This window comes from Phasianus colchicus, chromosome 3 (genome assembly GCF_987193195.1).
Source record: "Phasianus colchicus chromosome 3, bPhaCol1.hap1.1, whole genome shotgun sequence".
Lineage (NCBI taxonomy): Eukaryota > Metazoa > Chordata > Aves > Galliformes > Phasianidae > Phasianus > Phasianus colchicus.
The window spans coordinates 41510655-41524905 of record NC_143438.1 but is presented as its reverse complement, the minus strand read 5'-3'; the positions used below and the strand labels follow the sequence as shown (position 1 = coordinate 41524905).

Here is a 14251-nt window from a genome sequence, read left to right as displayed (position 1 = left end):
TGCAAAATACTTCTGCCACTGTCAGCCATATACTATTTGCAATGGACACTGATAATTTATTCTAGTAAAGCCAGAAAAGTTGACTAGTCTCAGGCATATATTTGTAACGAAATCAGAGTTTACCTAGTCACTGGTAGACTTAATAGACTGAGATTACAATTTTGTTCTGAGTATTATTTGCACAACAGATTTAATTCTCAGGCATTTGGTACTTGTAAAAACTGTACTGCCTGTGTTACATGGGTTACTTTGCTACTGCAGCTTTAGATAAAAAATTATGTGTCTTCCCCTATGAAAAGGAAATTAAAATTTGTCTATATAAAGCACTTCTATTTCTGCTCTTACTGCATTTATATAAAGTTACATTGCTGTAACTATCTTAGATGAGGAAAAAACAAACTTAACTATAGTAGTATAGCACTATAAAATTGTGTGTGTATTAGGTCTAAACAAACTTTATGCATGCAATACAAGTGTTCTTAAGTGTCACCTAGTCCTGGTTTCAGCTGGGCTAGTGTCAATTTTATTTAGCTGGTATGGTGCTGCATCTTGGATTTAGGAAGAAAATAATGATAACACACTAATGTTTTAGTTGTTGCAGAACAATGCATACACTAAGTCAGGGATTTTCCTGCTTCTCATACTGCCTTGCCAGTGATAGAGCCGGAGGAGCTGAGAAGGGATGGAACCATTATAGAAGACTCAAACTGGCCAAAGGGATATTTCGCACCATATGATATCATGCTCATCTCTTGCGCTGGTATATGGGAACTGCTGAATTTTGGCCTGAATCTCCGATTGATCACCTGAGGTGAGCAATGAATCAGTCCTGGGAGCACAGGTGAAGGCACTTCACCTGTGCTACTGGAAGGGGTGGAGCCTGACCCCACCTCTCCTAAGCCCCATTTAAGTGCTGACTACCACTAGAAGGATCTCCTTTGGAGATCACTTCTCTTGGAGTCTTCTCAGTGAGTCCAGAACAAGGGTAAGTTTTCCATCAATTCTTCTTTAGTGTGATAACCTGTTTAGCTTAACTTTCCTGTATATTTCTTAATTATAGCATCTGTATATTCATTGATTACATAGCTGGTCATGCTCAACCTTTACATAGGACAGATAAGAAGTCTTATGTCCACATAAGGTGTGCCACTGTTTATGTCAATAACCAGCTGGAGTGCATGGAGTTCCTTATGGGGAGGGATAAGGACCTGACAGAGTTTATGAGTTGTGATTAAATAAAGAGAAGGGACAGGTGACATTATAGTGGGGGTCTGGTACAGGCCAACTGATCAAGAAGGATAAGTGGACTAGGCCCTTTACAGATGGATAGGACTGGTCTCAAATTCACAAGCCTTGGTAATCACAGGGGAATTTAACCACGCCTATACCTGCTGGAGAAACAACACAGCAGAGCATGTGCAATTAAGAAGGTTTCTGCAGTGCACTGCTGGTAGCTTCCTTCTCCAAGTGGCTGAGGAATTGATGAGAAGAGATGCTGTACTGGGCCTTATTCTCACCAATGAATTCTCACTAGGAATGTGAAAGTAGAAGGCAGCCTTGACTTCATTGATCTTTTATGAGGTCACTTAAGGCAGTGAGGAGAGTGCAAGCTCACAGTCCTGGAATTTGGGAGAACAGACATTGGCCTTTTCAAAGATCTGCTTGGTAGAGTATTTCAGGACAAAGCCCTAGATGAAAGAGAGGCTCAAGAAAGCTGGTTAATATTCAAAGATCACTTTCTCCAAGCTGATGATGAATAAAGAGAAAGTCAGGTGAAAATGCCAGTGGACCTGTGTGAAGGAACAAAGAGATCCTAGTAAAATTTAAACAAAAAAAGGGACTTTCTTAGGGTAGAAGAAAGTAACCTGGAATGAATACAGAGATGTTTTCTGAGTAGCCAGTAATCAAATTGGGAAAGACAAAACCTAGACAGAATAGAATCTTTCCAGGGAAAATGCAACAATAAAGACTTCTACAAGTACCTCAATAAAAATTGAGACTAGGGAAAAATGTGAGTGCATGCATAAATAAGGGAAAGAGAAGATCTCATTATGCAGGACAATGAAAAGACTGAAGTACTGAATGCCCTATTTGACTCAGTCTTTACCAGCAAGACTTCTTCAGGAATCCCAGATCTTAGCAGTCTGGCTGAATGGCTGGAGCTAGGAAGGCATGTCATTGGTGGAAGATTAAGTTGAGGAATACTTGAACAAATTGGATGTTCACAAGTCCATGATTCTTGGTGGAATGCACCCAGGAGTGCTGAGGGAGCTGGCAGCTGTGATTGCTAGGCTACACTTGTACAAGCTGGATGAGCAGACAGTGATGTGGATCAAAAACTAGTTGAACAACCAGATGCAGATGGTTGTGATCAGTGGCACAAAGCCTAGTTGGAGGCCTGGAACAAACGGAGGTCCTGTCCTGGTTAACATCTTTGTTAATTGTCTCAATAACATGATAGAGTGCATTCTTTGCATATTATGCACGTGACATGAAACAGGAGGAAATTACTTACCAGAGAGCCATGAAGCCATCTAGAAGGAACCTGACAGGCTGTAGAGTTGTGCTGAGAAAAAACTGCATGAAGTTCAACAAAAGTGCAGAATTTTGTACCTGGAGAATAACAACCCCAGGCACCAGTATACACTGAGTGCTACTCAACTCCAAAGCAGCTCTGCAGAAAAAGACCTGGGGGTGCTGGTGAACACCAAGTCAAGCATGAGTCACAAAGTCTGTGACTAACCCAGCTCCTTTCAGTTTTGGAAATGGTAGCAAAGCCTGTTCCTGAGAAATGATAGCCAACCTTGACTAACTCCCCCCGGTTTTATTGTTCAGCATGATGTCATATAGTATAGAATAATGTTTTGGTCAGTTTGGGTCAACTGTCATGGTTCTGTTCTCTCCCAGTTCCTGGTGGACCCTCAGACTTTTCGCTGGCAGGGAAGTATGAGAAGCAGGAATATATTGATGTATTATCAACGTTATTTTCAATCTAGATCTAAGACAGCACCATGCCAGCTACTGTGAAGAAAATTGACTCTATTTCTTCTGAAATCAGGACACACCTGAAATCAACGGGAAAAAAAGATCTGCACATACTGAATACTCTTGGAAGACTTTCATCTATCAGCAAATTTAATCCTCACTTAGATGGCACTAATCATCACTTAGCTCTTAGAAAGTTCTGCTTTCTCCCCAGTGTAATGCGTTACTGCAGGAGGCAAGAATTTTCATGGCGACAACATCATTCACATTAACTTAACTGTATTGTAGGATAAATGCTATATGGAAGTCATTTTCCAGTAAATAAAATTATCTTTAAAAATTCCACGAGCCCTAAATATCTGTTAGCCTAAATACCTGACAGTATCACAAACTGTTCTGTCTAAAACACAAGTGTGTTACTTGCAAGACTATTCATTATAGCACCTTATGATGTGTATTAGTATCACTGCTTCTGACCCATTCGGAAGACCTGAAGGAATTTTCTTAAAATATTGGGCATTAAAGAGAAAATCTTTCTTCCTTATCTGAAACTGTAGGATCTGGGTGGTTCTTACATTGCTTTTTAAATGTATAATTACCTCATTGCTTGCAGAAAATGTTTGGGTTTTTTTGATCTTATGGAGTTTGTGCTGAAACTTCTGAGTCTTTTGCCAAAGGAAATGGCAGCAAAAGCAACTAATACAGAGAAAAAGAGCTAGATGCTCAGCAGTTTCACATTGCTATTTCTCCTGTGAAATCATTAGATAATATAAGAGCAATGAAACAATGCTTGGTTTAGTTTTTAAATAAATATAAAAAGTAATGCACATCTCATTTAGTAATGACACACTGTAGGACTGAATCTGTTATATGTAAGTCAAAATTTCATGTATAAGGCAGAGATGTGGCTTGACTGATACCTAAAGGAAAGTTTTGTGATTCTTACTGGGAGCTGGGGAATACCTTTGGTGGCTTCGTGCATACACAAAGTGGCATGGAAAGAACGCAAATGCTTAGCCCAATTCCTAACTTGCATGCTCCCAAAATTCATATACTCTACATTGGATGCCTACTGTCAAATACTTGAACGTGCACAGCACCATGCAGAATGTAGCTGTCATTCCCGTCTGTTTTCTTTCACCAACTGATCTATACATCCTTTTCACATCATCACTATTTTTAGATTGTCTTTTTCTGTTTTGGACTTTTATTTTAACCTCAGTGTATGGTAAAATAACAAGAAAGATCATTCCCCACATTGCCGTTGGAAAATAACACTGTGGTAGAATTCTGTTTTTCATGGGAAGTGGGGAAAATGCTAGAAGCTAAAGGTAGTGCAATATTTGTGCTTCCTAACAGATCATTAGCTTTTTTACACTGAAAACTGATTAACAGTTCCTGCTCCATCCCTGGAAGTGTTCAAGGACAGGTTGAATGAGGGCCTGGGCAGTCTGATCTAGTAAGTGTCAGATCTGTCCACAGCAGGAGGTTGAAACTACATGATCTTTCAAGTCCCTCCCAGCCTAAACCATTTTGTGATTCAAATCCTTCTGAAATCATAGGAATTCAATACCAGGCAATACTGATTTTTCTTTTATTCTTTATACAGAAAAGTAGTTGTCAGATTCTCAATACAGTTGTTAATCCTACATTAATCTAAAGATCTCTGTCACAATCTCTGAGAGAGATCACAACTTGAAAATAAAATTATGTGAGAACAGTATCAGATGCAATAAGCTGGATCAGTGTCAAGAATGAATTTGGTGGTCTAATTACTAAGAATCAAATAATTTACCAACTATGAGGGGGGAAATAATAATAAAAAAAGCAGTAACAATCCAGAGGTACAAAATAGAACTCAATACTTGCAGGATATTAAAAAGTTTGGAATTAGTATCAGCCAGTAAAAGGGAACTTGAGTTAAAAAATAACTAAATAGCATTATTATTATTTTAGGTTTATTTAGTTCCTACTTCATAATATACAAAAATACACAAAATATTAAAAAAATATAAAAAAGAAAAAAAAGCAACAAATATAAAATGTAACAAGTTTATCAACAAAATTATTTGTGGTCAAATTAGAGTGAAAATTATATGCTCCAAGACTGAAACCTTCTAAGAGCTGCACATTCTGCAGTCATGCAGTAGTTTTGAAACACGCTGTAAATGAATATTTGCAGAACTCTATAGACAAATGGTTTATCTCTTTAGGGTGTGTGTAGATAAATCTAGCAGTTAACTTTAGCACAGACATATAAATGAAGATCACAGTAAGATCAAGGCAATTGCTGTCACTGAGAACTTTTGTCATTCACCTCTAGTTTGACTGAGAAGTTGTGACAGATATTACTCTTCCAAATAATAATAAAAAGTTTATCAATTATCATATGACATTAAATCATCATCAAGTAAATCTGATCGCTTAAGGATTTCTTGCTCTCATGCATGGCTAGAATGCTTCTATTTATGCTTTACCCTTGTATTCAGTGGAAGCTGAGTAAAAACCAAGAACACCTGATCAAATTTTACTTGATTTCTCTTGATCTGGAACCATCTTTTAGCATAAAGTAGAACAAGACTCTACATGTTGTAGGTTCCCACTGCTTAAGTGTAAGGTCCAGTGAATAAGGTCTGCTTCTGGGTACCTTTAAAATAATTTATCCCATCAGGATGAGAATAGGATGATGAAGACACAAATCTTGCAATAGAAGACAGATCTCTAATCTTTGATCCTTGTTATCACAATAGAGGCAGAAGGTTTGAGTCCTGTACAAATGCTAAGACATCAATAGGCCTCCAGAGATGCTACTTCCGTAGCAAAGTTATGAGATGTATCTCAACTGCAATTAATAGGTAGTGTGGATGAAGTCTAATGTCATTTTGATTTGACTTCAGTGGAGATACAATGTCATCCACAAATGTTTCGTGCACACAGCGTATTTTATGACTATACTTCAAGGAATAAAATGCTACTAGTTCATAATATAAATCATTTCAGGTATGACCATGCCAAGGTGACCTAACTTCAATGCTTTTGAATATGGTTTTATAGACAGTGATCTTATCATCATTAAAGAAAGAAGAATACGTATATAAAAATAATGAGGGCTCAGTTTCTCTACAATAACTTTTGTTGCTATGAAAGATCCACCTTCTCCTGCTGCTGAAGAGACATTCGTTTCTAACATTTGATTCTTTCCTTTTTTATTGTTTAGCTAAACAGAAAAATCCAGACCAAAGTCATCCTGCTGTGTTTCTATAGTGCTATTCAAGACATGATAAAAAAATATGCCAGAGATCAGTTTTATCATCACCTGTTAGCTGCCCAGCTACATGAAAAGTAAGATATATTTATGTTTTAAAAGTCCCAGAGAAGCTGAAAAGGAAGATAATACCATAAATTCCCAAATACAAAATGAAGACTTCAGTGAAAATTGCTACCAGCTCTGCTGCATTGAACTTCTAGCAGTACTAGCATAGATACAGTGGATGCTCCCTTTTGGGAAAAGTGCAACCAATTAATATATGTTTAAAGTAGATTTACCAATAAATATTTTTTTACTGAGATTCAGGAATAAACAAACATGCTAAAAATATTTAGAAAATCTGTCTAATCTATTGATTAGCCTCCAGTTTTGTATGTTTCTTCTCCTTAAGGATGAATGTGAAGAGTTATTAAATACTATCCCAATAATCCTGTTAAATCACTTTGTAAGTCAATAGTTGTTAATTTTCTGGGGCATTGTCTCAGAGTTAGGGCAAGCAGATAACCAGAAGTGCAAACACAGGCAATTTGCATTTGACTTTCAAACAGACAGGTGAATCCTATATAAAGGAAGTTTCAGAGATTAAATTGGCACTTGAAGTCTAGCTGATTTAAGCCTTACATTCAGAATTAATTTGAGCCATGGGTTTCTGCCTGGTGTTAAATTAGACCCTGGTTAATTTCATACTAGTCAAAAATCTGGTGTGAAATTAACCAGGGTCTAATTTAACATAAGTACTTTCACTACAGGAATTCATATGCTTCAGTCTAACTTGAAAGCATTACAGTTTCAATCCTATTACAATTTCTTTATATATATATATATGTGTGTGTGTGTGTGTATATACATGTGTGTGTATAATAAGGTCATCTTTTATGAAAGAGCAGAGGACCTCAGAGTTCAAATATATTCTGCTTCTATTTAACTAATCATTTTAATAATGCTTCTTCATGTAGCAAGCAATAGTAATATAAAGACAAGGAAGCATATGTTCTTCATTTAAAAGAAGGCATATTCAGAGGATAATTACAGTTTGCAGTATACAAAACACAGTGTTCCTTAAAATTCTCACTCACTAGTTTCTGTGGCTGTAACAGTTATGTTGTGCCAAGACGTTTTCTCTCGGTCCAGAGGTTCAGTAGTAATGATTGTTCCATTGTGTTCATTGATGCTAAACAATCTCTTTAAATGCATGCCTTGGACAATAGAATACCTGCATTAAAATAAAAATAAAATTAAATAAAAATTATATTAAAAAAAAAAGGTAGAGATTCCCTAATACTGAAAATCCCTATCAGAAACAGGGACATATAAGGCTACTGTCAGATGAAAAAAACAGACCGGTGCATATATACATATAAATGTGTGCAGCAACAACTCAGAAATAATAAAAAATGTACACTTATAAACATTTAAAATTCACTGCTGTCAAGATCAAAGCTCTTCTTTTTATAAAACTAAATATATCTCAGATCTATATTAATGTGAACTGAATCTGAATTCTATTATTCATTCTTCAGGCTCACAGCAGGTGAATGACTTTGCTGAAAAGAAACAGCGAAAGTGCCACTTGTGAAATGAATAACACTAACAGTTAAGTGGATGTATAATGGTAAATCTATTTTATCATTGTTGACATGCTCTGATGCTGAGGCAATGGGCATTATAAAGAAAGACAACTATCTATAATGAGGTGCCACCTGGGCAGGGTACAAAATCCTAAAGTAGAAGATGAATGCAAATCAGTCCACTGCTCCTGAGTTGTCACATAAAATGCTCTGCAGGCTACTTCCATATGCAGACATGCACATGCACATACACATACATACCATTCTAATTGTTAAAGTCTGGTCACAAGCCAGAGATGGACTGAAAAAAGATACCAAAAGTATTGGTTCAAATGGAAAGAGTATTTGTAGATATTATTCATGACATTAAAAAAGGACTATGTGTCACAGCTCCTAGTAGCCAATTTCAGAGAAGAAAAATCTGATTGAAGGATTGAAAGGTTCTTATCATTCCAATTTGGAGTTCACAAGTTTAATTGTTCCCTCTTTTTTTGCACTTTTAATTTTGCTTGATAAAATCTTTTTTTTTATCATAGAATCATATGTTTGTTTGAATTGGAAGGGGTCCTTAAAGATCTAGACCAACTCCCCAGCAATGAACAGGAACACTAACAGCTAGATCAGGTTGTTCAGAGCACCATCCAGCCTAACACTGAAGATCTCCAGGTCCGGTGCTTCTATCACCTCACTGGACAACATGTGCCAGTGCTTCACCATACTTATTGTAAAAATATCTTCCTTGTATTCAATCTAAATCTCCCCTTTTAACTCTTACTGGCACTTAAGACAGGCTCAGATTGTGTGTCAGCATTTTGATGAGTCTCTAACATTTTATTAACAGTTATTTTTAGCATGTTTGGAAAATGACTAAGAGAATAAATTAAGAAATCTCGTAATTAAGCCAATTATAGTATTTTTCATTTGAGTCAAAGGCTTACCTTTTGGAAACTTCTGTTTAGCAGCTCATAATTCAATATTCATTTTTTACATATATATATAGAATTTATAAGCATATTCCTCATCCTCTGCATCCAAAGCTTGTTGGAGGTTTTCTGATACAGTTTCTCTTTTGTGTTTTTTTTTTTTTTTGCTTTTTGTTTTGTTGTTGTTATTAATCTGATTAATCATTGATAATTGTTAGAAAATCAATGTTGGATGGATTTTAGTTATTTTTTTTTACAATTGATGTACTACTTTTATTACTGCATTTTTTGTGGCATACCTTTGCTTTCTTTATTTAAAAACTAGGGTCCTGATACAATGTAGCGAGTTTCCTATATTTTAAGTACCTGTCATCGCTTATAATAACAATGGTTATTAGATTCATGCCTATATGTTAGGTGCTGCATTTTAAAGTAATTCAGCAATGCAATGTATGTTTTGCTATACTGGGGCTACTCAGACACATCCACTTCATAGTGAGTTTCATTAAACTACTTCAGATTCAAAAGTTGCACTCTGTTTACATGCTACTGTAGATTCTGCAATATCATCTAAATGAATCATGCCTGATTTCTTTGAAGAAAAATATTTTTTATTACTCTAATTTAATGTAACTTGTTTAATAAGTAACAGTAAATTAATATGAAAATATAGCAAATGGCTTTGCATCGACAATTCTTCAGAATATATGTGTACTTGATTTTGCCATTCAGAACCTAATAAGTTAATCTACATGCCATAAATTATTTTGTATGTCATTCATTTGTCCCTTAATGCTAACTTCTTTAAACTGCTGAGTACAGTAATGTCAAGTAACTCAATAAGCAATTTTTAATTATAAACCCAATTTTAAAGATTAATTACCTGTTTTCTCCCTTAAGAAACAGCATAATTAATTTGTAAAATTAAAAGCCTGGAGGATTCTTTTTATATAATATCTCTTTGTGGTTACAGTAGCAGATGTAGGGAATTGGTAAATTTTGATCATGTTGAGGTGAGAAGATGCCAGTGGAGCTATTCTGTATCTTCTTCCCAGCAATGAAACCATCTCTAGACCTCTCCAAAATTTTGGAAAATAGACTGGAACACCTCCATGCACTTACAGGTTTGGTTGAGGTACCCTGTCTCTTCTGTAATGCACATCCTCTTCCAGGCCACTATTTAATCTATTGCTCTATCTCAAAATGCTCTTAAAATGCATGAAGCTATTTTATTTTTATTTTGGGTAGGGGTTAAGTTTTAATCTAGAATAACCCTGGTTATCACAATGAAAGCATGATGAACTGTAAACATGAGCCAAAGTAAGGAACACAAATAGCCTTGGTGGCCTTTGAAAATACTATGATTACATTTGAGACATGTTTAGATTTTGAATTAAGTACCTGACTGGGCTGTCATCATTGTCCAGATCTCTTGCAGATACAATTCCAACCAATGAGCCACTTACAGCTCCTTCAGCAATCTCCATCACATAGCTCTCCAAAGTGAAAACTGGAGATTCATCAGCATCTACCACACTGATTTGTACAATAGTTACATCTTCAAATGGTCCTTCTTTCAGGAAACGATCATCTATGTACCTATTTACAGCTTTTACTCTAACACTGTGTTTCCTCTTGCTCTCATAATCCACTCTCTGTAAAGAAAGAAAGAAAATGAGATGAAATATATTTCTTTTTTAACATATGAGTTAAAATACAAATCCACAAGCAGCATGAAAAGAAGTGCAAAATAATGCTTCTCCTTCTTTTTGGGAATGTTTTAAAAGTAGATAATTCTAAGATTTAATATATATATATTAATTTTATTAATTAATAGTTATTTTATTAATTAATAATTATTTTATTTGTGTTAATTTTATTACAATTAAACTTAACAATGCTGTTGTTTGGTTCAAATGTAGGCTAGTTTTAACATTACCATTGAACAACACTGTAAATAGGTCTTTCAATAGATAAGAAAAACACCCTCTATAACACATAGTTATATAACTATTTTTACTGTCAGTATATTCTGAAATCTGAACAAAGTAAAGGCAAACAAGTGACAACAAAAATCTTCCAAATCTCTTTTGGAAAAAAAAAAAAAAAATCCAGAATTTTAATGAACTAGAAAAAAAAAAAAAAAGCAGTAACAACAAAAAATGTTAAAACATTCAGTTCTTCACGCTCCTGAATTTCACTAGTGACTTTATTTCAGATGAAGTGCCAGGTGGCCTGGAATGTTTCCTCTGCAAAATAAATCACATCATATTAAACCTGTGAAGTATTTTACTTCATAAATAAGTATCACAGTAATGTATTTAGTGCATTTCTAAAGCTATGCAATTGCAAACAAAATCCACTTTCTACGTTCTTTCTATAGATTCTTTCTTCACTGAAGTTTAAGAGGAATTGATGGAAGTTCTTGTGTTTATTTTAATGATAAAGGTTTTACAGATGGTGCAAAGAAGAGATTGATTGATTGTCACAAATGGTACACTGTGTTGCACTGCAAGGAATAATATTAATATATTTTGGCTGCCAGTATTTTATTTAGTGCTTACATGAATGAGACAAAAAGAAAACAGAAGGAAAAAAGTTTTTTTTGTTTTGTCCCTCTAATATTCCAGTCAAACCACATTGCCTGAAGAAAGGAAAAAAAGAAAAAAAAAAGAAAAAATTGGTAGTATACGAAAGAATAGGCGTTTTATTAAATATATTTATTGTTTGAGGAAGATCTTCCCCATATTTAGGTATTTTTCAGATTGCTACTGAAATCTCACCTTTTTTAGTAAGATAATTCCTTCCTGAGTCTCCCTGTCAGTAATGATGCCAAAAACATCTGAACTATCTCCTTCAATGAAATAGTTCATGGCTGCATTCTTCCCTATGTCGCTGTCTTCTGCCAGGAGTCTGCCTACAGTAGTGCCCACAGGAGCTTCCTCGGAGACATTCATATAGTAGAGTCCTAAGGAAACAAATACTGACACAGCTCAGTGATCCATCACGGTTAATAGCTACTAAAGCTATGATGGCCTGGGGCTCAGAAAACCCGGGAAAGCCCTCAGCTTTTACTAGAGCAATGTACCTAGTCCAACAATGGATGGACCCCAGGGGCAAGGTGAGACAGCATTTCCTCCTACAAGTCTCTCACTTTGAGTTCCATTTTAGTTGTAAATAAAAGGCTTAGGAGAATCAGCTATAGCAAGGTGAAAAAACAGTGGAGGGCAGCATTTCCCAGCTACATTTTATTAGTTTCTCCCACTAGGCCATTTAAATGATTGTAAGAAACTACCTGGACAGACAGTCACATCATTTGTCAAAAAGGTTACAGTATCTGCTAGGATAAAATAAAATACAATAAAAATGAAGAGAGTAGAGAAAGAAGGTTCTTGAAAATTGTACTTGGAATCCTATTGCTTAGATATTAAGCACAGGTAAGAAATTATATGGAAAACAGATTAGTAATTAAGTAATTTGTCTCCAAAGCCTCATGAAAAATACATCAAAGCCTAAAGTCTTTTGATAGTGGTGGCTTTTTTCTTTTTCTTTTTCTTTGGTGTTTGATTATTTTTTGTCCTGTTGTTTTTTGTTTGCTTTTTAAATCTTTAATGCTGAAATCAAAGCACAGACTTGTGCAGAAAACAGTTCTAATTGAACTTAATAGGGCTATGGTAGATCTAAATTTTCCCATGCCTTCAACTGCTGTAGCATATACTCACTCTGCTGAAATTTGGGTGGATTGTCATTGACGTCAGAGAGGTTGATGGTAACAGTGGCCGTTGCTGAAAATGCTCCTGCTTGTCCAACCATATCTTTGGCTTGGATGACAACCAAATACTGATCTTTTGTTTCTCTGTCCATTTGGGAAGCCATTCTGATGACTCCTGAAAATGAAAAGTACATTTTTAGGTCCCTGACATATAATATAATACTCATGTTTTTCCCAGTAACTGTCCATATAATATAGGTTTAAAATCCATCTTTGGACACAGTCCAATTCTATATGTCCCAATCTAGGCTATGCTTATGGCAACATCTACAGAGTGTTAAAGATTCATTCTGTATGCTTAGATTTCTAGGGAACAGAACACACCATGTATCTTTTATATCATATGTAATAATCTTTCTTTCCCAGAAATCATGATTTTGAAGGGAATACCTGTGATTTTTCCAATACAGAGGTAGAAACAGTCATATAATGAATCTCGGTTCTGTTAACCCAGAAGTTTTCCTGGGTCCACTTGTTGGATGAGTATTCAGAATCCAGCTCTTTTCTTTAGCAAGGCAATTTCCTAACTAAATTGTTGATTCTCTAAAGAGATATAAATATTGTCTGCTTCCTTTGGGAAATGAAGTGTTCATTTTTTTTTAAAGTGTGGGAATTATGAAAAGATGTAAAAACAAGGTGGTATCAGTTGATATTTTTGCTGAAATGAGGAAAGAAATACTGGCTTTCATCCATTTTATGTTAGTTTATGATTTTTTGAGGTGACAAGATCATTCTCTAGTACCTGTCTTTGGCTCCACAGAGAAATAAGGCTGACCCTGAATGAGACTGTAAAGAAGCCGGGCATTATTCCCATAAGAAGAATCATCACCATCTGTAGCTGTTACCTGTGTAACAGAAGTACCTCAAATAAAAAATAAAAGATAAATAAATAAATAAATAAATAATGAAATAAAAAAAGAAAAAAGAAAAAAAAGAAAGAGAATAGATTATTCTCCATGTAAAAAGCACAGCAGAATCAATCTTCAAAGACTTCATCTTTGACTGAAAGCTGGCTATATCCTATACACAAGAATTAGAATGAACTTGTGGGGTCATTAGTAATGACTACCTTTCAAAAGCAAACATTCATTGTACTGTCACTTAAGGTAACCTTTACTTTCACCTCTTTTTTCGTCACATAACCTGCACAAGGACACAGATAATCAGTTATAATCATCAAACCCTAGAATGGCTTGAGCTGGAAGGGACCTCAAGTATCCCTAAATTCCAACTCCAATGCCACAGATACAAATGCCAGCTGCTGGATCAAGTACTAGATCAGATTGCCCAGGGTCCTGTCCAAACTAGCCTTAAACACCTTCTGGGATGGAGTACTCAAAACATCTCTGGGCAACCTGTTCCATTACCTCGCCACTCTCTCACTACAAAGCTTCTTATGAGGAAAACAGAAAATCAAGCTTTTTTCTAAAAATTTTCTAGCAGTCATTCATATACTTGTGTCTGCTTATAGCTGCAATATAGATGTACAGTTATGCTAGAGGAGAAAAGAAGAAATGATGGATTGCAAGGAAATAGATCTGAAGCACCTTTTTATGGCAAACTCAATTTTTTTTTTACCAGTAAAACATATATATTTAATTCTGAACTTACTATTATAGAATTGAATAAGATTTTCACATAGAAGGGTATGCTGAACATGGCAAATGAAATGTTTTTATTATTTTCAAAAGTATTCATACTTTGAATTTACTCTTAATTTAGTCAGCAGCATTTC

The 14251-nt window shown here is 35.3% G+C and overlaps 1 protein-coding gene across 2 annotated transcripts in view; it reads right to left on the bottom strand.

Annotated features, from left to right (window-relative positions):
- The window catches only part of CDH19 (cadherin 19), a 59618-nt gene that overhangs the window by 12752 nt on the left and 32615 nt on the right, over positions 1-14251 (bottom strand). For both annotated transcript variants that reach the window (XM_090137333.1, XM_031589014.2), the window contains 5 exons: positions 13259-13378; positions 12467-12631; positions 11528-11712; positions 10146-10399; positions 7330-7466 (listed from right to left, as the gene is read on the bottom strand). In XM_090137333.1, the coding sequence (XP_089993459.1) occupies positions 7330-7466; positions 10146-10399; positions 11528-11712; positions 12467-12631; positions 13259-13378 (861 nt within the window). The remainder of the gene's footprint in view (positions 1-7329; positions 7467-10145; positions 10400-11527; positions 11713-12466; positions 12632-13258; positions 13379-14251) is intronic.